At 38.0% G+C, this 25,238-nt stretch overlaps 2 protein-coding genes across 2 annotated transcripts; one reads left to right on the forward strand and one right to left on the reverse strand.

Moving 5' to 3' along the window:
* Positions 1-2,286: 2,286 nt before the first annotated feature.
* LOC143296114 (putative RNA-binding protein EIF1AD) lies at positions 2,287-8,753 on the reverse strand. Its single transcript, XM_076607893.1, has 5 exons — positions 8,619-8,753; positions 6,228-6,367; positions 5,247-5,355; positions 4,196-4,304; positions 2,287-3,515 (listed from the first exon to the last, which is right to left on the reverse strand). Exons 2-5 carry the CDS (start codon positions 6,309-6,311, stop codon positions 3,242-3,244), a joined length of 576 nt encoding a protein of 191 aa, XP_076464008.1. The 5' UTR covers positions 6,312-6,367; positions 8,619-8,753; the 3' UTR covers positions 2,287-3,241.
* A 5,557-nt stretch (positions 8,754-14,310) lies between these two features.
* On the forward strand, positions 14,311-23,474 carry LOC143296720 (barrier-to-autointegration factor-like). The gene is made up of 3 exons (XM_076608777.1): positions 14,311-14,463; positions 17,143-17,269; positions 20,218-23,474. Exons 2-3 carry the CDS (start codon positions 17,147-17,149, stop codon positions 20,362-20,364), a joined length of 270 nt encoding a protein of 89 aa, XP_076464892.1. The 5' UTR covers positions 14,311-14,463; positions 17,143-17,146; the 3' UTR covers positions 20,365-23,474.
* Positions 23,475-25,238: the final 1,764 nt, after the last annotated feature.

Raw genomic sequence — 25,238 nt, forward strand, 5'->3', positions numbered from 1 at the left:
GTGTGTGTGTGTGTACCAGTGTGTTTTAAGTGGGGTCTGTTTCTGTTTTAACTGAAGGCAGTGCATCGTGACGACGGAAAACTGCCCAAGTTCGAGCTTGCCTGCGGAAGAGACCTAAGAGGTCACAGCTTTAAACTCCAGAAAAACCGACACATGCTTAACGTGAGGGGATTTTTTTTCCTCTTTTCCTATAATTTTTTTTTAAATTTATTTTCTCAAACAGGGTTGTTTGAGAACAGTTTGCCAAACAACGTCGTAATTGCACCTTCCTTCAACTCCTTTAAGAATCGACTCGATTGTCGACGGGTGCCATAGCCGACTAGTTAAAGCGTTGGACTTTCTATCTGAGGGTCCCGGGGTTCGAATCACGGTACCCAGCATGCACACCCCCGAAAACGGAGTATGGCTGCCTATATGGCGGGGTAAAAACGGTCATACACGTAAAAAGCCCACTCGCGTATATACGAGTGAACGTGGGAGTTGAAGACCACAAACGCAGAAGAAGAAGAAGACTCGACTGTCACTGGAAAAAAATTGTCCACCTTGTACTCACCAGAATGTCAAGATTAGGTTGATTAAGACGCTATACTAATTAGCTCCATACACCAGCCACGCATGTTGCAAAATGTACAGTTCTTATCCACAGAACGACAACAGGCCTCATGTAAGGGGCCTCAAACGTCACACAAGTGAAGTGAAGTGTGTGTCAGTGTGTGTGCGCGCGTGTGTGTGTGTGTGTGATTGTATCAGTGGATAACGTGTTTTTGCGCTTAATGACATAACTGAAGACAGAAACTATAAACATTTTTCCACACAAGCGCACGTGTGCCTGAGGGCGTGCATGTGTGTGTGTGTGTTTGTGTGTGTGTGTGGATGTGCCGCCGGTGTGTATGTGTGTATGTGTGTGTCAGCTGTGCTTCCGTGCGTGCGTGCGTGTGTATGTGTGTGTCAGAGTGTGTTTTTGTGCAAAGATAGAGAGGATCACTTTCAATGATTCTTTTGTGCAAGTGGGTGAATCCTTCTGCATGTCTTCATTTCCAATTTCTTCAAATCATCTTGCTACTAGCCTAGCTTTTGGGATGATTCCTTCTTTCGACTCCTTGAGTGTACAAATCCATCGTGTTGAAACACATTTTTGTCCAGTATCTTCCACTTGTTTGTAGACATTATTTCTTTTCCAGCTCTCCAATTCTTTTTGTTTTGCTTCATCAAAACAAACCCCTTCTAACATCATCACATCGTCATTTTGATCCCAAAACGCTGCTGATTCAGGCCCTGCAGATGATACAACTAGTTTGTTTACTTTGGTCGAGTCAACTGACATCCTTTCTCTTTCATATTCTTCTGGTTCTGTGCACTGGATATTAAACCAGTTTTTGTTTCTCCCACTCGATTTGCCAGCTTTGTTCAGTATTTCTGCAGAAATCCTTTTCCTGTCATCCATATGCTCATATGAAATCATTTGGCCAGGTTTCAGTTTACTCAAGTCAATGTTGCTTTCCTTCATTTCATCTGTCTCAGTTTCTTATTCTGTATCAAAATCTGTTGTTGTTTCAGCACAAGTGTTCTTTTTGCCTTTTTCTTCTTCACAACAAGATTTTGTAATGACTACTGTTCTTTGTCTGTTTTGTTTTTTCTTGAGAACATGTAGTGGACTGGTCACATGTAGTGGACTGAGTGAGAATCATGTTCAACTACTGGAGCTGTTTTCTCTTGTTTTGTGTCTTCTTTCACTCTTCGCAGCCCACTTTGATGAACACGGACTAGAGTCCCCCCATGACGAACAAAAATCACACTACCATCTTGTCCAATGACAGTTCCTGATTGTTCTGTGTGACATTTGCACTGCTCTCCCCAGGGAAAGGACATAGCCACAGTGCAGCACCACCTTTTTTCCTCTTTTTTCACTGTCTGCGAGTATATTCATTTTATGATCATTTGATTTTTCTACAGAATTTTGCCAGAGACAACTACTTCATTGTTGTGGGTTCTTTTAAAGTGTGCTAAAAGTATGCAGCGTGCAGGACCTTGGTTTGGTTGTCTCATCCAAATGACCAAGCTTGCTTTTGAGGTTCTTCACCCATGACCCAATTCTAACTGCATCAAAACCAGTCCTAAATGTGTGCTGGAAGTCACCAGTCACATTGTAATAGTGAAACATACCTGCTGTGACCTTAACCTTGAATCAAGTTTAATCAGAAAGGTCTGAGCTTTCACAACTTAAAACAGAGCATCTGTAAACAGTAAATGTATTAAAACACAACAATGCAGGCAATTTACTTGCTCTCATGACTTTAATGCATCAAAGACCAGTAGAAATGATTTTTCAATTCACGTTCAATACATGTCACCATCATTTCAAGCTGCACTGGAATCGGTTCTGAGGTTTGTGATAAATTGCTGCCAATGTGCTCTCTCTCTCTCTCTCTCTCTCTCTCTCTCAAGAACATGTGCATAAACATACAACATACTAAACAGATGACATAGTTCATCTGTTCAAATTTTCATAAACCAATGGCATCATTAAAAGACATTTTCATTAGACTGGAATAAGTGTACTAAAGTCACAGACTGGAAGAGGTGAAACAATTGGAACCCTAGTCTATTAATACACAAATTACAATGTAAAATTATAATGGCATCATTTCACCAAAACACATACATAAAAAAATATTTTGAAATCTAAAAACAGCCACAACATAATGTATGCCAAGCACACACACAGTACAACACAGTAACCATTTATTGTCAGGTGAACTAATGTTGTACTGACAACACACACACACACACACTCACATACATGACTGCAAATGTATTACAACTGAGTCAGTTGACTAGCACAATGTTTTTGTGTCATTAGTTCTCTGCCCTTTTAAAATCTACATATCAGAATTCTCCACACATGTCCACCCACAGCCACTCATGCAATCCAAAGTCAACTTAAAGCATTTATGCATACACAGTCACACTTACAATCACTCACACACATTTGCACACGTGCGCGCAAGGAACATATGAACATACATACATACACAAGCACACACACACACACACAATCTTAAGTAAAATCTCTCACACACACACACACACACACACACACACAAACATAAATTGTATGTAGGCACAGCAGTCTTACCACATCCTGCAAAATAGGTATGTACAACATTCAACTTTCACAGAAACAAAAAAAAAGATCACCAGGCGTGGTGAAAACCTACAAACAAGGCACAACCCCACTGCATCAGCTCTGGCTCTTTTCTTCTGAACCACCCGCTTCCTCCTGAACATCTTCCTCCCCTTCCTCCTCCTCCTCCTCCTCCTCATTGTCATCATCCACTTCATCCTCCTCCTCACTTTCTTCCTCATCTGAAGACTGGTCCTCATAAAGCTGACTGCCTTTGTTTGCATTCCACACCCTTGAGGCCAAGTCCTCATCATCCGAATCCGATGGTGGCATCATGTCCTCATCAATGTAGTTGGTGGATTTGGCCTCTCTCTGTCCAAAGGTCTCGGGCCTGCACAGGAAAACACAGTAAATATCTGACATTAGTGACAAGGTAACTAATAACTAAACTTGTGAATAATGCCAATGGGATGGAATTCAGAGCGTTGACACTGTGACAGTTAAACTTTTTAACTGTAACTGAAGGAGGGCCATGTCAAAACTAGTAAATCAAACATTTATCTCTTTTATTCAATCAAACATGCTCACTATTCTGGAACAGACAGTACTTGTCACCAAAAACTGTAAAAATCGATGACTCTCCTCGACATGTCAAGAGCAAACATGCTGAACTGAAAAGACAGCTAACTATCACAAACAAATGTATGTGAATGATGAAGAAGATGGGAGAGCGAACATTGCAATGAACCCCCCACCCAACCCCCCCAAAAAAACAACCAACAAACAAACAAAAAGCTCCAATGTTTCAGACCTGAAGGAAATAGTACAATGAACAACGGTTGTGTGTATGTGTGTGTGTGTGTGCACTTTAACATGCACAACATCACATTAGAAATTTTTTGAAAATCTTTCTGTACCACCCATAGCTTTTGTGCTAGAATGTTTTGTGATTTATTACACCTAAATCCTCAAAATTCCCTGGCAAGGGGAGAGCACTATCTAAAAAAAAATTCTCTGACACTGAACTGGTTAAATAAATATTCATTACAACAGACTCACAAAGTTACTGACCAGAGTCCTTGTTCCTGGATGTACTGAATTTGTGCCTGTAAGAGAATGTTGGCGATTTCCCCCTTCACCTTGTTCCCCTCCTCAATGGGATCAATGATGATAAAGCTGCCTGCACAAACAAAAGACAGGGACAGAGTGCAATTACAGTAGTGAGGCAGTAAAAGAGTTGACCAGTTACAGACCTCTAAAACACAAAAAACAGGTTTTCATATTCTCTGTGCTAAACTCACATCACACTGCACACAGAAAATCTTCTCTTTCCATTTCTGTCACATCACACTGCACACAGAAAGTCTTCTCTTTCCATTTCTGGCAAAGTAAAAGAAATTAAACTGGAGGTGGGAGGGGGTGGGGTACTTTTAAACTGAAAAACAAATTAATTAAATATCAGGAACTACACATGCACACATGTGTACTAGTAGTAGTACTACTACACACAATGACACATATACAGCTTTCAAAACATTTGTGCAAAATAAACTGCTGCCAGTGTTAATATCAGTAAAACCAATAAACTGATAATTACAAAAAAGTATATAAATGGAGTATAGTGAAAAATCAAAACTTACATTCTCTTTATGAGATTTATAATAATACTGGTAAAGTTATATGATAGTTGGATATGAACACATTCAGAGGGTATACTACACTGACCTTGGAGTGAAAAGTAAATATACATCACTTTCTGGACATTTACACAATTTGGGTTTTAACAGAGATCTTTAAAACTATGGTCTAAATTGAGTAAAAGAGCTTGCAGTGCTAGCCTCAAAATGTACTTTGACTGGGAAGAAATTATCAACATTTTTTTTTTTTTTAAATATATATATGTGACAGTTATATATACAGATCATTAGATAGATATCATCATTATTCAATCAATCATGAAAAGTTTAGAAATAGGCTCACACACACACACACACACACACACACACACACACGCACATGCACAGGCTATTAACTCTGTGTGCACTCCTCACCCACCTGCAACCCCTCTCTTTTCACATGTAAAGACACTTACTTCAATTTCCAGAAAAGTAAAAGTACTCACCTCGTTTAACCCAGATGTTCTTACGAAACTTGCAAGGCATGCTGACGAGGAAAGTCTGGTTCTTGGCATCAATAACCTCATGGAGATTGTTTCCCCTGCCTGCTGTGACCTGCACAATCAAAATAAACTGGACTGCGAAACTTTCGTGACTGTGGAATTCCAGCCGCTCTCCCTAACCAGAGTGTGTCACCATTGTCCAACACCACCCCAAGCCCCACCACCCATATTTTTTTCTTTTTGCAACAATACTTGTGCTTGTTTTTCTACCAGGGGATGTTTCTACAGAAATTTACCTTTTCAGTGCTGTGGTCTCTTTTACATGCACTGAGTGCAGGCTGCACACAGGACCTCAGTTAATCGTCTCATCCAAATGACTAGAACAGCTTGGCATATTACCAATAGGACCCCACTCTACTCCCACATCATGGATTGACAACTGGAAGGGGAAGGGGTTGTAAATGAACCCCATCATTGGCAAATTAAACAGGTATTTTTAGGCACCATATCAGCTTCCTAATAATGGTAATAATAGAGTCTGCTAGTGCTAAGGGCTAAAACAGTAAGACTGGGAATGGGATTACAGTATGTATACACAAAATGTTGTCCAGTCCACATCATGAACACATCTTTCTGCACAGTTCCTGACAAACAGAAACACTGCTGCCATCATGCTTATTTGTTGATGTCTATCTCTCAGTCTCAGGTTCAGATTATTCCCATATGTATAGTATACTACTATTACTAGTAATATCAGGGCCAACCACAGTATCATGAATAACACTCCAATAGACCAAATCAAGAAATCTGTTTAACTTAAAACATTTAAAGTTCTATCTGATTTCCTCAAGTAGCAATTTTAACCTTTGCACCGAATGAATAGCTCTATGAGCCATGTGTCTGAGAAAATAATAACTACTTTCACTAGTTTCAGTACTTTTAAAATATTGAGGAAAGAGTGGACTTGATAAAGACAGCACATACCTTCACTATCTGCTGATTCTCAGAAGGCAACACATATTCCATCACTTCCTGCACCACATACTTCCTCTTGGTAATCCTGGACATGGTGAGTTCTGTGCCACAGGCAATTTCAGAAACCTTGTCTGGTGACTACAAAATACCTGCAAATATACAAACTACATTGTTACAACAGCTTGAAGCATGGACAATTGATAATAGATGTCTAGTTACCAATGTTACTTAGATTAAACATAATGTCACATAGGATAGGAAAAATTATAGGGTTGGTGTAGAGGAAGGGGAGAGAGCTGAAGGGCTTAACTAGGTAGTTCAAGCATATTTTGGTATCATTGTCAGAACCAGTTCATATACATCTTTTAAGTTCATGTTTAACACTTAAAACTACACAATTACTTTAACAACCTTTCAAAAGTTTTGTGCAGACCAGATAAGAAGACTTTTTTCTTCTTCCTTTTCACTTCCTTTTGTTTACATATCATTTGGGGTATGATGCTTTTTTTTTTTTTTTTTTTTTTTTTGGAGTGATGGGATGGAGGCAGAGGTATTGACAAGAGAAAGAAAACTAAAGTAGTAAAGTAATTAAATCTTTGGCTTGAAAGCCCCAGCATGGATGTTTCCATCCCCTTAAAGTATGCCAAAAAAAGTTCCCCTGATTTGAAATTTCATTCCATGTTACTGCAGGAACTCTCCTATCACAAGATCATTATATCTGATGTGAAATTGTCACAATGTGATATTGTGTTCATTTTCCTTAAAAGTAGAGAATATATATATATATATATATATATATATATATATATACACTTAAAGTTTCCAAGCTGAAACTTTCATTTTAGTTATTAGTATTACCCTCACTAACCAAAACATCCTTTGGCAAATTAGTTCGCACTAAGCACAAAATAGGCTTGGCACTGAAAGGGTTAATGAATCAGTTATTGGTGTTTTTTGTCTTTTTTCTTCAAAAACAAAAAAGTACAGGAGGACCTCAAGTATATCATGATATTGCATTATTAGTATTACAACTACATGCTATTAGTATTACAACTACAGTACTAGAACTACACACATATTCAAGTGTTGTGAATTTTTCAGACCCATGGTCACAATCTCATCTCAACATCATAGATCTTTCTGAGCTAGACCACATTTGAGTCAATTTAGCAATGCTCCACATTCTGTACATTGTGGGTCTGTGGAACCCACATTCTGAGGAGTGCACACAAATCCAAAGCTGCCTTCATGAAACATGATGTTAAAAAAAATTTTAAAAAATAAAAAAAAGGCCGAAAAAGGCCGGTGCTGGGCGTCGATCCTCGATCGATGTGCACCGAACAGCTCAACACCAGTCCTGACTAATTAACGGACGTCACATTAAATTTTCGGTCAATAAAAGTATATGTGGACCTTTCTTGATTCTTGAGTTTGCTTTCGCTGCTGTCCTGCATGAACTTTTCACTAATGGCTGATAGAACCGTGTACAGAAAAGTCCAACCAAGAATCAAACTCTTGATCCAGACTTGTCTCGTGACCCTCAACACCTCCTCCTGACTCTATATTTGCCAAATCTCCCACCAAAATTACCAAGGAACTCCCACTATTTTTTTTTTTTAATTTACCAATGAACTTCCACCTTAATTATCATATGTAAATATTACTGATGTAGTTCTGTGACATTTTTGTCAGAATCTCCACTAAGCACTGAGCTTTGTATCCATCATGGGTCAATGCCCAGCTACTTCGTAAAAAAACAACAACATAATATGCATGAGGCTAAATTTGAAAAGAGATTTAACTTAATTAGTAAACAGTGCAAATTTCTGAGTATTTTTCTGGGAAGTGTAATACCCATAAAGTCGGGTTATGAGATGCAAGATGTGAACCAATGAAATGAGACGACTGAAAATTGACTCAATTGGGGAAAACATCTTTTGAGACATAAAAAAAAATTACTTCATCTTTTTTCTTTTCTTTTCTTAAGAAAAGAGTATACACAAACAACCAAAACACAGTGTTAAATTTTGACAAAATTGGCAATATCCACTTTTCTTCCCCTGCTCTTTATCATTTAGAATATGGAAAGTGAGTTATAAATTGGATGATAACCATGAAAATTTTTTTTTAAATATATATATATATATATATATATATTACAATGTCAGTAACTAATTTACATATTTTTCCATCTTTGGAACGAAACTAAATGGAAAACACACTGGGGAAGAAATGTGGACATTGCAACGCAATCTCACGTGTGAACACAAACGAACACACGTGTGAGCCACCAAGGAAAAAAAAATGAACAAAGAGTCTACAAGTACAACTGTACAAAACCCACAAGGACGGAGGTACGGTGAAAGTTTGAATCGTCACAAATGGTCTCTTAAGTCTTACCACAAATGAAGCTGCTGAGCGAACGACTCCGGGAGGCTATCCTTGACTATTTCTCTGTCTATCCTCTGCTGTCGGTAAACACGGGTATTGAACAAGACGCACAAGTAACAGTCCTTTTGACAACAATGAACAGACCCTTGCAATGTACCGGAAGCCCGGTGAACCAAGGTACGTCACTCCAAAATAAAATGACTTTTTACAGCAAACGAGTAAACTAGTATAGATGTCTTTTCTACTGTTGTTACTCAACGGAGCGTCACTGCGTTCGGAGAAATCCATACACGTTACAACAGAAACACGCTGAAAAAAAAAACAGGCAAGAAGACAAACGTTCACAAACACTGAAAAGCATGTGCAGCTCCATAAATGAAGGACACGAAACCTAATGCCTGCACGGGAGACAAAAGAAAAAAGAAAAAAAAAAAGATCACAGCCATGAGGGAAGTCAGACAGACAAGTGTTAAAACGCACAACATGAACATGCAGTAACAAAGGTCTACACAATGACACAGGCAACCCAAAAACAACGCATAGGAACATTTAGAAACACATGTGCAAATACGTGACAGTAGAAACCGATAACAAAACACACACACACACACACACACACACACACACACACACACACACACACACACACAAACAAACTTGCAAACACAGACAATGCGTAGAAATATGTAACCATACATGTGCAAACACGAGTGACTCATAGAAACAGAAAAAAACACACGTGTAAACACGAACAACGCGTACAGACAGAAAAAAAAACCCAACAAAAACACCTGTGCATACACTTCGGAAGCAGAAAAGAACACTCGTGCCACAAACACGAACATTGCGTAGAGACAGAAAAACACACGTGCAATCACCAACAACGCGTAGAGTCAAAAACAAACAAAAAAACAAAACAAAACAAAAAAACAAAACACGTGCAAACACGAACCAACGCGTAGAACTGAACAGAAAAAAACCCACACGTGCAGACAATGAACAACGCATAGAGACAGAAAAAAACCACGTGCAAACACGAACAACACATAGAAACAGAAAAACACACGTGCAAACACGAACAACGCGTAGAAACAGAAAAACACACGTGCAAACACGAACAACGCGTAGAGACAGAAAAACACACGTGCAATCACGAACAACGTGTAGAGACAGAAAAACACACGTGCAGACACGAACAACGTGTAGAGACAGAAAAAAAACAAACACACGTGCAAAAACGAACAACGTGTAGAAAAAGAAAAAAAACACATGTGCAAACACGAACAACGTGTAGAAACAGAAAAAAACACATGTGCAAACACGAACAACGCGTAGAAACAGAAAAAACACACGTGCAAACACACAACTTGTAGAAGCACGTATACAACACACGTTCAAACATGATACACCACACTGTGACATGTAAAAACACAAATAACGCTCAGTAAAACATCGGGATCAACACACGAACAAACACCCAAAAACAAACAAACAACAACAACTGACAACAACAAAAAGCGTAAAAATAACAACACAGTGAAAACACAAACAGCGTGTAGAAACATATACCACACGTAAAAACACGTGATGACACACGTGTAAGCACACTAACATAATGAAACACGTTGCAACACACGTGTAAACACACATGTTGACTACGGAACACTTAAGAACACACTTGGAAACACGTAACAAACCACGTATAAGCACACATGAGGACAAAGAAACACGTAGCAACACACGTGTAAGCACAACATCATAATGATACCAGTAACAACACACGTGTTAACACATATGTGGACTCCGGAACACTCATGAGCACACACTGATGGAAACACACGAGATGTAGAAATACATGATGAAAGACCTGCAACTACAGCATAACACATTGTGGGGTTTGTTTCTTTTTTGTTTCTTTTTTTAGGTTTTTGTTTTTGTTTCTTTTTTTCTTTTTCTTCCTGAACTAGAGATTCTTTGGGTCAGACAGGTTGTACTAAAGCCTAAACGATCTTCTCCGATTCTTTTTCTTGGTTCGGGAATCAGATTTGTCTAGAAGCTGGCACAGCAAAGCTTTGTATGACATATAAATTACCAACATAGATGCACAAAGTAATGAAGTTTGTGAAGCTTCGTTTCGGAGCGTTAAATTATACACACTTTTTTATGCCGTATTCAGCTCAGGACACCCTATGCTAAACACACACACACACACACACACACACACACAAATGCACGTTCTGTATGTTGAGAGACATGAAATGAAAATCAGTTCTCGCTTACCGTTTGCTGATGATCGACTGCAATCAGAACGCAACTGAATTTATGAAAAAGTTTACAAAAGGCTCTTTTTTATAGCAACATCTGACCGCTACAGTAAGCTTGTCGGGAATTGGTCAAGTTTTTTGTCCAATCAAAACTGTGTCCAAAGACGCCTAAAAATAACCAGCCAGTTGGAAGCAAACTATGGTTGGTGGCTCAGAGCTTTAATACAGAAAGCGAGATTGCTAATCTCTTGTTTGTTTCAGGTAATCACTGTCACTGTTGGTATCTTCACTGCAGTGATAGTCAATACAGGGGATTAAAGGAGGGTTACCTGCTGATCACTGCTGATCGTTTAGCGAAGGTAGTCCGTGGTAGGACAGTTCTTCCATGATTGTATAGTTATCACTATTGTGTACACTGTGTGTGTGTGTGTGTGTGTGTGTGAGCGTATACATGTGAGTGTATGGTCGGGTGTTTGTGTTTGTGTTTATTTACGTGCGTGTGCGTAACTTGTGCGTCCGCAAGCGTTTCAATGTGTGCTTGTATGTTTGTGCATACGCGCTTGCCTGTGCGTGTGTATATATGTGGTGTGTGTGTGTGTGTGTGTGTGTGTGTGTGTAAGGGAGTGGGTAGGAGTATCAGAAAGTTCTACAAACAGATCTTAATTGATCACAGTCTGCATGTGATACGATACCTGTGTTGTCTCTGTGACACGGATGAAACTTGCCCTTTGTCTTCATGGACAGCAACCAGCGAACTGAGGAGCAGATTGTATAAAACTGTGTTTAAAGTAAAGACCAGCCAGTTTGAAGCAAACCATATTTGGAGGCTCAGAGCTTCCCCACATAAAGCGAGATTGCTAATCTCTTGTTTGTCTCAGGTAATCGCTGTCACTGTTGGTATTTTCACTGCAGGGATAGTCAACACATGGGATTAAGGGAGAGTGGGCAGTGTTATCTGCTGATCACTCTAATCGTTCAGTGAAGGTAGTCAGTGGTAGGACAGTTCCTCCATGACTGTATAGTTACTGTTATTGTGTACACTGTGTGTGTGTGTGTGTGTGTGTGTGTGTGTGTGTGTGTGTGTGTGTGTGTGTGTGTGTGTGTGTGTGTGATTGTATCAGTGTTTTTGCGCTTAACTTGTGACATAACTGAATCGGACAGAAACAATAAACATTTTTGCACACACGCGCTAATGTGCCTGCGGGCGTGCATATGTGTGCAGTGCGCGCGCGCGCGCGTGTGTGTGTGTGTGTGTGCCGCCGGTATGTATGTGTGTATTTGTGTGTCGGCTGTGCTTGCGTGCGTGTCAGTGATGGTGTGTGTGAGTGTAATGTGTGTGTGTGTGTGTGTGTGTGTGTCTGGCCGCTGTGTGTAAGTGTGTGTGTGTGGTATCAGTGTTGGTTTTGTCAGTTGTGAACAAGTCAGGTAAAAAATTAAAAAAAAAGGGGGAGAATTCACTGACTGACTGAGGATTCAAATTGTTCTAATGATGTAAGCAACATGCTCGTATCACCTGGTGGAAAAACGTTTCCCCCATTCAGTCCCTCACATTTCAGACACCCCAGTTAAAGTGACTCGGAAACGGATTGAAGACTGTCCTGTGACAACTTAGCCCGAGCGACAGATAGGTACTCATGATTCAAACATCACGGCCGTGTCGTTTTAACTATCTGCATAATCGATTCAAAATACAGTTTCGCTAACAATCCAATGCAACAGTAGCAACATAAATCCAATGACGTCTATAAATGCAAAGAATTTATCATTTTTATGACGTTGTACCGTTGATTGACTCGATGTGACAGATCAGTTTCCCCGGAGTCCCGCGGCTCCCTTCGCAGCCTTAAACTATGGTAACTATATTTTACTGTGTTAATCAGTGAATGTTAGACATCACACAAAACTGTGAAGGCGTGTATTTTGAGTTTATCCACACTCAGTTTCCTTTCTAAAATATTTGTCAGTGTCTTAAGTCACTAGTTGCTGTCGCCACGGTTACAACAACGGCAGAAAATTCGTTTCATCATTTAACTTTTTAAGCCATGTGAACATTCACACCTGATTTAACTTGTGGGACATGATAAATCTACCCTAGACCATAGACACCATGCAGTATTCCCGTGCCAGTGTGTCAATGTCCAGAATCAGATGAAAAGCGGGTTCTTTTTTTTGTTGGTCACAGTGGTTGTTTTGTTTTTGTTGTGGTCAGTGCCAAGCCTGAATCGAATGACAATGTCTCGATTTTGTTGATTTAAAAAAAAAACTCTTTGAACACATGACGAAGTAAGGTTCATCACTAGTGGAATATCTTCTACATTCTTTGACTCTTTCACTGATTCCGACCTTATAACCGCAACACTCAGTTTGTTCGTCTTTAATTGTATTCACGCAGAAACTATATATAGTTAGCCAGTCACTAGTTTGCCGCACCCCTGGACAACTGAAGCCAAACCGGTGTAATGTTTCAAGAATTTCAGCTCAGTTTGCCTTGGTTGTATATCTATTAGTTTGGAGAGAAAGAAAATGAAAGCCAAGTGCTGAGCCGGGTTCCAAGATAGATGAAAGCATTGACAATCTTTGTCTCCGTACCTTTGTAAAACCCATCTTTCTCGACTTAATGTGTACGTACGACTGTTCAGTCGAACAATGTTCGATTCACTAGTCTAAATGTATCTGTAAAATTAAGAGTCTGCATCCTTTCATTGCTTGCAAAGTCAGCTGATGCTGTAGTCCAAGAGCAGTAAATTAGATCAAAGCTACATCGTCAGCAAACCGCAAATGGATAAACAATTCGTAAAGATGTTAACTGTAAAGTTGGGCAGCATGTTTTCACCGTCGATCAGTGGCAAGCTCGTTAATAAATCGAGAAAACTGTAACGGCGGGCTGGTTATTTTCGCCTAGTTTGAATCCTTTTTTTTTTTAAACAAAAATTAAGAAAATCTGACAGGATCCCGAACCATCACCACATCCAACACGGAATTTCACTGTTTGGTACATGCTTTGAAATGAACGGAATATTCTCCCCGCACTGACTTAAGCCATGCTTCACTAAAAGTATTAGCAACTGAATTCTTTCGTTTTCTTCGATCCATGAAACTAGACCATTATTGTGAATATACTGTGCAGCTTACTACATATATTTAAAAGGAAGTCCCACGATAATCATTTTGGTCATCTGATTTACCTTTATTGTAAATTGTTTGAATAATTGCTTCTGACCATCATTGTGGCCATCATTCGTTAGCTTGCGGCAATTTCGTGTGTTAAGATTTGGTAAAGACAACTCATGTGAAACGAAAAATTATTTACTAAATGTGATCAATAATATTGTTTGTTTATTTGTTTTCTTGATCGTTTATTTACTCGCCAATATTATGTCAAATCTTTTGTCTAAAACTACTAAATTCACTTTTAAAAATAAAAATTTCTTTGTTCGAAAATCAACGTTTTTATGACTACTCCCGGAAGTTTCATCACGCGCCAACGAAACCAAAAATAGTGTTGTGAGCTAAACCAGTTGCTTTAATTCATCATTAACCCGAAGAAGGTTTATTTATTCATTGGGTACACCTGCAGATCCATAATCAGCGTACGTATGATTGATCTGAGATCTCTGATTTTCAATCGGTGACTTTGTTGTAGAGCCGTACCCATGCCTAAAATTTGAAGAGTGCCATACGCGGAAATTATTTTTAAATTTGATTTTCGATAGTGGCAGTTCGATTCACGCTCTCGCTCTTTCTCCCAAGATTGACTGGAAAACTAAAACTGAGCATCTTGTCATTCGAATAAGTTTATAAACCTAAGAGTTTTGAAAGAAGCTAACAAAGAATTATCAGTTCCATTGTCTCATTATCTCTTATTTAATAAATCATTAGAGAACTAGGCAGATTACCCCAAGATTGGAAAGAAGTAAATGTAACTGTCTTATATAAAAAAGGAAATAAATCTTCAGCAGGAAATTACAGACCAGTTAGCCTTACATGTGTTCTATGCAAAGTTTTAGAGTAATTTAAATGATTTATTAGAGATACCATTGTAGACCATATGACCAACAATGACTTATTTTCTAAATACCAACATGGCTTTAGACCTGGATGTTCTTGTGTTACACAGTTATTAGTGGTGATGAATGATTTTACAGAAATGTTAGTGGTGAAACATTTGATGTTGTATATATATCATATGGTCTTCAGGAAGGCTCTTGACTGTTCAACATAAGTGTCTTATTGCAAAGATCCAATCATATGGAATAAGCGGAGGTTTATTAGCATGGGTGTCAAATTTCCTGAAAGACAGAACACAAAGGGCAAGAGTTAGGAATACATACTCCCCAGAAACCAGTTATAAGTGGTATCCCCCAGGGAAGTGTACTGCACTACTTGGCCCCATTCTATTTACAACATTTATTAATGACCTACTGGACATGGTTATTAGCACATGCAAAATAGTTGTGGATGACACTCAAATTATAACCTGAGCAGCCATAAATATACATTACAGACAAATATAGATTATAAGCTAATAGAATGGACAAACACATATAATCTATATTTATTTTAATGCAGATAAGTGTAAAGTATTACATGTTGGGAAGAACAACCCCTGGAATGATTACATTATCATGATTATGAGACTCACTGGTGGACAGGAGAGTTTTAAGTAAATGTTCAGAAGAAAAAGGCTTGGGAGTTATCTTTGATGATTTAAAATTTGATAGACACATTAATTACATAATATTAAAGGCAAACAGAGTACTCGGGATTAAGACAGTGACACTTTTGTTAGATCATTTAAGACACTAGTAAGACTACATCTCGAATACGGAAATGTTATTTGGTACCCGCTATACAAAAAGCAATCTGTTGCAGTTGAAAAAGTTCAAAGAAGGGCAACAAGGTTTGTTAGTGGATTGCAGGATAAAACATATGAAGAAAGACTGAAATTACTTAATTTACCATCTTTGAAATTTTGTAGAATTAGAGGGGATCTAATACAAACATATAAAATACTCAATAATATTGATAAATTAGACAGAGACCTTTTTCAAAAAACCTTTCACAGATATAACAAGGAATGCCACTGACAAACTATTAAGTATTCAAGAACTATCATGTGAAAAAATGGTTATACTTATAGTAACAGAATTGTACCCAGTTATTGGAATACACTGCCTTTGCATGTTAAGATGGCTAACAATGTAATGAATGTTAACACTTTTAAATATCTCCTATAACACTTTTTTATTAACAGGCAAATAGTATCAGCATGTTGAAATTCATTTTTGATGAATGCTAAAAATAAAATAAAATAAAAAAAATAAAAAAATTACCACCAGTACTCTTTAGCAAGCGTAATGGCAACTCAAATCAGTATTTTTGTTAGACTGGGAGTGGGGCAAAAGAAAAAGCAGCAAGGCTTATAAACGTCCCAAGAACTGAACTGAACTAGGTCCAGAATGCAGCACGTACTTGACGCACTTAAAAAAGAGTGCACAGCAACAAAAGGGTTGTCTTTTGGCAAAATTTAATAAAAGTTCATTCTTATATGTTCTCAAATATATAATATAGGCATACACTCAAGGCCGGACTAAGCATGTTGAGTTATGCTGCTGGACAGGCATCTGCTTCACAGATGTGGTGGTGTGTTTTATATGGAATTGTTTGAACACAGTGACACCATCTTGAAAAACTGAAACCAAGATGTATTTCCAGTTTCAACCAATTTTTCAAGTTTGCTGCATTGAAAGCAGTATACATCAAAGAAACCACTCTGTACTAGTAGTTATATCATTTTGCATCATTGCTTTCCCCCTAGAGATTGTTCAGGCCCATTTATTGCCACACAAACCACACGTCTCTCACAAATTCCCAGGAATCATTGAGTGATTTATTTTATATGAACTGCATCTGTAACTGCCATCCCTTGAAAGCCAAGCTTTACTTGTAGAACTTTATAAACTTTATTCTTGTACAGACATTTCCCATCTTCACAACAGCCTTTTTGTTCTGCACGTGTGTTCTTCTTCTAATTTGAGAATAGTCAGTGTAGACATTGGACATATATATGTATTCATGGACAATAAGGTTGGAAAGAGAGAAATAAAGAGAAGAGAAGAAATACAATGTTCTAATAGTCTACAGCTCTAGTATATAGTTTATTTTTAATCAGTATACAAGAAATTACAATGATGTATATGTGTAACTGTCTGTCAAAATATTGGTTGCATTCTGATAAACTTTTGGTTTCCAACATTTTCTCATTGCAGAACCATGAGTACATCCCAGAAGCACAGAAACTTCACAAGTGAGCCAATGAGTGAAAAGCCTGTCACAGAGCTGGCTGGCATTGGTGAAGTATTGGGGCAAAGATTGAAAGATAAAGGCTTCGACCTAGTAAGTCAGATGTTTGACAGATTAGGTTAGAATTAAGCAAAGTTTGTGTCTATTATATATTATTCAACACAGTATGTTTATTCATGAATATTCACCATCAGTCACCAGAAGAGTTCTGATGGTGTTTGAGCATGTAAGTTATGTAATATTGTTGCACAACAACATTTAAATCCAAGTTAGATTTTTGCCTGTCATGACATTTTACGTGCCTCCTGTGCAGCAATAGTAATTATTATACATAGTTTAGGTTTGGTTATAGACACTTAGTCATTTGTCTGTTCTCCACAAAATCAATGGCTCATTTTCAAAAATAATGGGTCAGGAAAAACATCCCCTTTACTTTCAGTTTGTTACTCCCCCATCAGCACTTCACCCTCAAAGATTTTGTAAATTTTTACATTCATACTTTCCTAGTGCTCTTTGATATTTAAAACAACAAAATGTGTGTGTGACTGTATATACATATATGCATACATACATATATACATATAGACAGAGAGAGATAGAGAAATATATATTATTTTATATAAAGTGTGTCACATTTTACTGTTGAAAGACCACATGACTGATATGACGACAGAAAACAGCATAATCATAATTTATGTCCACACACTGTACTGAGACCCACTGGCGCAGACTCCAGCAGGAATCTGGTTCCTGTCCGGATCAAACTAGTACCGTGTTCATGCAGGGAAAGTAGATACAGCTAGTGACCTCCCTTTGTGTGTGTGTGTGTTACCTCCCTCCTGTGTGCCTGTCATGCCAACTTTTTCCGGCAGCCATTATGTATTCCTGCAACCTGTGTGACCAAGCAACTAAGTTTGTTTTTTTCACCTTTCCTTTCTCTCGACTTACTGATTCTGTGTTGTATGTTAACATGCCTTCCAACAGGACACAGGATTATCTTGCTCCATTTCAAGGGTCTCAAAAGAGGATGTCCATAACATAAGTGAGGTGAAATACCAAGGCAGGTCACTTGCGCCACACACTTTGATTTACTTGAATTTTTCTGCACAAATGGGGTAGTGTTAGTTCAGATGTAATTTTAGAGAAAAAAAATCCTTTAAACTTTGTCCAGAAATACTGAGCCATTATGCTGACTGCTCAAGATAACGAAGCTCCACATTCGTTCATCCACAGATAAACTAATTCTGTGTATACCAAAGACCTGCGCAAAGATATTTGGAGAACACATTTTTTCTTTCACTGAACACAGGCAATGGAACTCATTGTGACTTAACTTCTAATACATCAAATCAAAACCAACTTTCAAAGAAGCATTAAAGACAAATCTGTTTCAACAATACAGTGAATACCTTTCTTATTCTCTTCATGTGACATGAACACAGCTGTGTCCTTTTGTACTGAGACCATTGTTTTACTGTCGTTTGTCTTTGTATTCATGTTGTTTACACTCTGTTCAAACTGTAACTTTAACTTCTAGTGTTCTCCCCACTGTGATCATGAGTAATGACATGTGTGTTAAATATGTGTTGTGCGGCTGAGTGGGGAAGTGTGATTGAATTATTTCTTCATATGCGTATAGCATAATTTTGAATTGGTTACTTTTATGCAAAGTGTCTGTGATGTTTTATTTTACTCAAGTAGATGAATTTTATTGTTTGACTAATGTGTACAATGTGTAGTTCATCTCAATTTTACTTTTGTTTGTTTATGTCTTTTGATTCTCTGTGTCGTTTTTAGCTTTTAGGTAGATTTATCAGTGGTGTGTATGCGTGACTTTTATGCAAAGTGTCTGTGATGTTTTATTTTACTCAAGTAGATGAATTTTATTTTATGTGTACAGTGCGTAGTTCATCTCAATTTTACTTTTGTTTGTTTATGTCTGTTGATTCTCTGTGTCATTTTTAGCTTTTAGGTAGATTTATCAGTGGTGTGTATGCGTGATATGCCATTTTTGTGTGCTGTGAATGATATACTATGTGGTTGGTGAATCATTTTATCTCATCTTCATTACTATATTCAAAATGTTACATAATAACATATCTGCTTTTTTGTTGTTGTTTTTCTTAACTGTAAAGTGCAGTGAGCCTCCTCTTGAAAGCGGGGAACCATGCTATATAACTTATAAGCCTCCACATGATGATGATGATGATTATATATTTGTTACAGTTTTAAGGGAACAGAATCAAACTAAGAAGTGCAGCTGAAAAGCATTTAATCTATAGTGTCACTTATTGTCAGACTATATCACTTTCTGTTTTAGACAAACAGCTTCTTCTGCATTGTAGAGATCAAATCTGCATGGCTCAGGCATTTGTGAGTGTCTAAGTGTCAACAAGTAGTGTGTGTGCATGTATCGTATGTGACTGGAATGAGTTTGTACCCTTGTGTTAGCGACTGTGCAAAGAGTTCTGATGGACTTGCTTTGAGCCAGATATCGGCTGTTTTATCAGCACGCACACACTGCTACCATCAGCAGTGTTTCATTGCAGTTCACAACATACAAGTGACGATGGCTTTATTTCAATGTCATTCTCATAGTTGGTTTTTGAGGAAAATTTTGAGGCTGTAAACTAAGTGCATTGTTTGTCTGCCCAGCATCGAACTGCAAGAAAAACAACTTTTTATTATTTGAGGGTTGGTTGGGTTTTTTTTTTGGGGGGGGGGGGTTGTTGTTTTTTTGTGTGTGTTTTTTTTTAATAGTTTGAAACTGCAGTCATGATAGATTCCAAATTTGTATCTATCTGTACCTGGTGACCAACTCTAAACCAAAACCAAGGCGAAAGGTTTGGTTTGCTTCTGTTTATCTGTCCCCTGTGGGAATACTCAGGCTCTTTGTCATGTTCTTGATTCTTATAGTTATATGTGTCCCTGTTCCCCGTTCTCTTGCCCAGACCCATCTTCTCTTTTAGTAACAAATGAGATGAATCAGATTTTATACATATATACATTATAATTTTTATAATTTTGCTTTGTGTGTGCAGGCTTACGTAGTGCTGGGGCAGTTCCTTGTTTTGAAGAAGAATAAGGAGATGTTCAGAGACTGGCTGAAAGATACATGTTCAGCCAATGCCAAGCAAACGAGTGACTGCTACTCATGTTTAAAGGAATGGTGCGACAACTTTCTGTGAACATTGTTGCCTGCTTCTGTGGACTGAGAGAGGTCTTATGCATTGTGCTGAGACATGGGACTTCCGCTTTGCATGTAATACTTGATTTGTAGAACAGTTTCCAGCTTCTGCATATTTCCTGTTCCAAGTTGTCATGATGATTTGAGGAATGACTTTGTGGACTACAGTGATTGTTTGCTTTTTACAAATATTTAAGCATAGAACTTGACTTGAGAGAAATAGACCATATTAGGCTTATCTAGAACTTATAAGAAATAGACATTGATAAATTATTATCACTATTGATTTTATTTTAGCTTCATACTTTTGTGGATTAGATTATTGTACCTGAAAGAACTAAGAATGCGGTCATTTCGGCTGGGACTTTATTTGTAAAGGCTCATTGTTACTGGTGATACAGTGAATTACACAGTTTGCAATTGTGTTTGAAAAATATATTGCCAGTTGATGCTTTTTCCCATAAAGTAGGATAATTTCTTGTTCAATTTGGTAACAAAATACTGCCCCACTCCACCAGAATGGATCATCAGTTATAAACTGCCTTTGACTGCAAAAAGGGTTTCTAGTCGTGTGCATCACTGACATTGGGATTATGCTCTTTCATAGTAACTACTGTAGATATCTTGTAGTAAAGATTTTTAGTTCACTCACAATGGCGTGAATGCTGTTTATTTTTCCAGTTCAAGTGATTTCTGGCAAATGGGACCTATTGCCTAAATCAGGAATTTCAGGTGAATAGAAATGTCTACGAAATGGCAGTATCAGTTAAATTGTGTGTGTTCAGTAACCGCATGTGATCAGAGTAGAAATAAAGAGAAAGAAGAATAAAAACCCACCACCAAGGGGTCAGCACTTAACCATGGAGGGAAAAAAACTTATTGCCACTTAACCTTTCCACTGCATAATGCTTATGCTCACTGTCAGGGATGCATTAAAAGGTCAGCAAGCCTACAGCAGCCAAAATTACATTCTTTGTGGGGAGGAGAAAAGAAAAAGAGAATTTGAGGCATTTAGATACTGTAAGACTTATACCATTCATAAAAAATAAAAATAAAAATCCCCCTCCCCAGTCCTGGTGGTTAGACTTATGCATAATGCCCTGTTGTGAAGGTTTGGAGGAAGCTAATCAATGTCACTGATAATGAAGCCACACATGTACAAACACAAAATGACATACTCAGTCGCACACGCTGTTTACAATTTTGTTCTTATCTCTCACAGTTGGCAATGCCTGATTCTTTGTGTTTTGATCTGCTGTACAGTGTGTTTAAGGCCAAGAGGATTTGATGTCCCCTGTGATCTTGCAACAAGACTAGCATGTTTCATCAAAGGAAGGTCTAATGAAGAAGAAAAACTATGTTAAAGGCATGGGATAAGACAAGAAGCTATGATTCTGCAGGTGGAAGGTTTTTTTGTTTGTTTGCTGTTTGTTTCTTGTTACTTTGTTGTTGTTTTTCCTGGCCTGTTGGTATGGATGCCATTTCATTGCTTTTGTTGAAGAATTAACACATTTACCTTTACTTTTTCATTCTTGGATAAGATGTTCATAAATCATGTATTATTGATTGCTTATTTCTTAATCTGGATACCAGAGTAACAACTCTGGACAACAAATCACAAAGAAAAGAAATTACCAAATGATAGTGTTTACTACCACATCTGTAGTACTCAAACATTTGCTTGGGAACCTGGGATAAATATAATGATATAGCACTGCAGAGTGATTCTTTCCATTTATCAAAGTGACATAACATCTGCAGTGTGATAGCAGTTCTTTGAATTAAAGTTTTTGTGGTATGAAACCAGTCTCTGAACTGTCATTAATAGTAAGTAAGCTGTCATATTTTATATCTTTTTGTTTTATATTATTTTTTTGTTTGTGTTTGGTAATGACTGAAAATAGAGGGGCAAAAATGATGGACCTTACTGTAATAATGCAGAAGCCAGTGTCTTTAACTTATTTAGTCATGGGGAAACAGTTGTGTAAATTTATATCATGAATATTGTATGAATGAAATATGTCTTTTAACTCTTTCACTGCCAAGTTTCTGTGTGGAAAACGCTCCCAAGCGCCAAATATTTTAGATACGATGCTATCAGTCACAGACTTCCGTTCATGTAAAAACAACATAATGGACTTGTTCACTTCAAACTTAGTCAGGGGACAAAGGTTAGTCATTGATCTGTTGGTGGGAAACTGGTTACAGTTGTCAAGCATTGTTACAATGGGAAAAATGGCTTGTTAACATGATCTCTCAATGTCGACTGAAGTCGCCTATGGCAGTGCAATGTCTAGTTAACCAAAGTTGCCTATGGCAGTGAAAGTATTAACACATCCAGTCAATGAAACAGTTATTTGAATTGATATAATGAATAGTAATATATAGCTGGTATATTTTTTACCTGAGATTATCTTACAATGCAGTTTCTGTCCTGTGCCTCCCCACACCCCACAGTCCACATCTTTGTTCACTTTCAAATAAAATAAAATAAGATAAATTTGGATTCCTTCCCCACCCCACAAAGTGACCTTAAACCCTTTTGAATCCTGAAGACAAGTTGAAAATAAATGACCAAAAAACCCCACAACAAATTTCAGTTCTGTTTTTGATGTATTGTGTTTTAAAAAAACAACAACATTGTTTCACTATAAAATATGGATTTGTTGATGTTCAGTTGGATTTCCTGGCCAGATGTGTAGTGGTAGCCAGTTTCTTTCATTCAGATAAGAAAACAACTTGAACAAAGGTTAATTGTTGGAGAAGAAGAATACATACATGTTTTTGAAGAAATTAGATTTTCTACTTAGATTATGGGTTTTTATCTCTTCCACATGGTTGAAGGTGTCAAAAGATACAATCCATAACATCTAATAAAGGCTCTAGTCTGTAGCAGTCAATTGATATGTTGGGCAAAGAGGAAACATAAGCTTTTGCCAGGTATACCTACGTACCTGCCTATTGAAATGAATGGCTTAATTGACTCAGATTTTATATCTGTTTTGGGTTAATTCACCAGAAGAAAATGCCTAATCTAATGACTATGGTTCAATTGGAATATGCGCATTTGTTATTTAAAATGTGAAGTAAACTTGTGTTTGTCTAGATCTTTAGTGAAAATATTTGTGTGTGTTTGTATGCATGGGCATAAGTTGTGTATGTTGTACATCAATTGGCTGGTCCAAATTTATCTCACATTGTCAGTTGTACACCAGCGGTTTTAGGTTTACCTCACATTGGCTGTGGTTTACACTACCAAAGCTAGGTGTGTTCAACATTCCGTGACCCATTTGACAAAACATGGTTCAGGGGATCTTTGACAATTAGATTTTATCTTGTGAATGCAGATCCACATATTTTTGAAGGAATTAAAAGCATCTGTAGATCTGCACATGTGCTGACCTGGGATACTTGAAAAATCTCTGCCCTTCACCCACCAGAAGCAACCGGATTCAAACCACAGACCCTAGACCCATGGGACAGAAGGCCAGTGTCCTAAGTACTCAGTTTTCATGTGCTCCTCACTCTGTAGGAGGCAAGTAACAGTTCTGTGTTAAACGCAGACACAGTTGTTTTGGGGGGTGGGGGTGGGGGGATGTTCTAGACAGCCATGCTGACAATCTTGAAACCCAGGACAACAGTGACACCTGGACATGTGGTCTCAAGTTCTAGCATCAGTCATAAACTTGACAACTCTGCAGTCTTTCTGGTATTGTCCCTCTACATTATGAATATAATTTCTAGCTTTCTGCTTACAAAATTCTGGTTACAAAAATGGCGCAGTGGCAAATTGGTTAGTGTCACAGATTGACCGAGAGGTTGCTCTCCCATTACAGGTGGGTTTTATCAGGCCTGTGGCCAGCTCCTACCCAGAGTTTACTGTTTAGCATGCTGTAGGTTCAAATGGAAAGACTGGGACCATTCAACCAAGATCATCCACTGTGTCTTTGGAAGTATTGCTCAAATTTCCTGACCCCATCCTTGTTCATCATGAACATAAGTCCCACATTAATATTATGTGACCTTTCACTACACCACTGCAGCATAAGCATTGTCATCATCCACATCCTCATTCATCATCATCTTAAAAAAAAAATGCCATATTGATTTGAAATTCTGTGGTCTTTCAAGTTTCATGCTCAGCTTTCATGGCGACCTCAGTTTCAATCCCCCTCCACTCCATACTTTGGGTGAGCTGTCAAGGTCTTTGTTGTTGACAGATTCATAGCGGGGCAGTCATAGTAGGTGATGTCTGTGTAAAAAGTGTTATACTGAATTATAACAGGCAGTAGTGGACACCGCTGAAGTGACTGCAGCAATGAAGGGTCACCTCTGGTATGTGGACCCACAACTGCCATAATAGAATAGAATAGAATGTCTTTATTACCAAGTGTACCAGGGTCACAACAAGTATTGGGGCGAATAGTAAATGAAAGGCACAAACATAAATCGAAAATCATACACAGATACAGTAGAATTTAGGACACATACATGTGCATATCAGTATGAGAACTTGTGCGCACACACACATTTGAACATAAGCTGCATATCACATGTGGATGGGGCTGATCACTAGATCTTCAAGTAAGTGGTTGTTGATTGCACAACACTCTTTAATCATACTGGATTTGTTCGAGAGGGGGCATTGACTGCTTTGGGGAAAAAGCTATTGGCGAAGCGATTGGTTTTCGTCCTTATACTTCAGTGCCGACGACCAGAGGGGAGCATCTCGTTATTCCCAAAAGCTGGATGTGATTCGTCCTGGCTGATTGATTTTGCTTTTTTGAGTAGTTGCTTATATGTCGTCTAGAGAACATAGATCAGCCCCGGTAATCTTGGTGGCCTTGGAAATATTTCCAAACCAAACAGTAATAG

This window comes from Babylonia areolata, chromosome 21, assembly GCF_041734735.1.
Source record: "Babylonia areolata isolate BAREFJ2019XMU chromosome 21, ASM4173473v1, whole genome shotgun sequence".
NCBI lineage: Eukaryota > Metazoa > Mollusca > Gastropoda > Neogastropoda > Buccinidae > Babylonia > Babylonia areolata.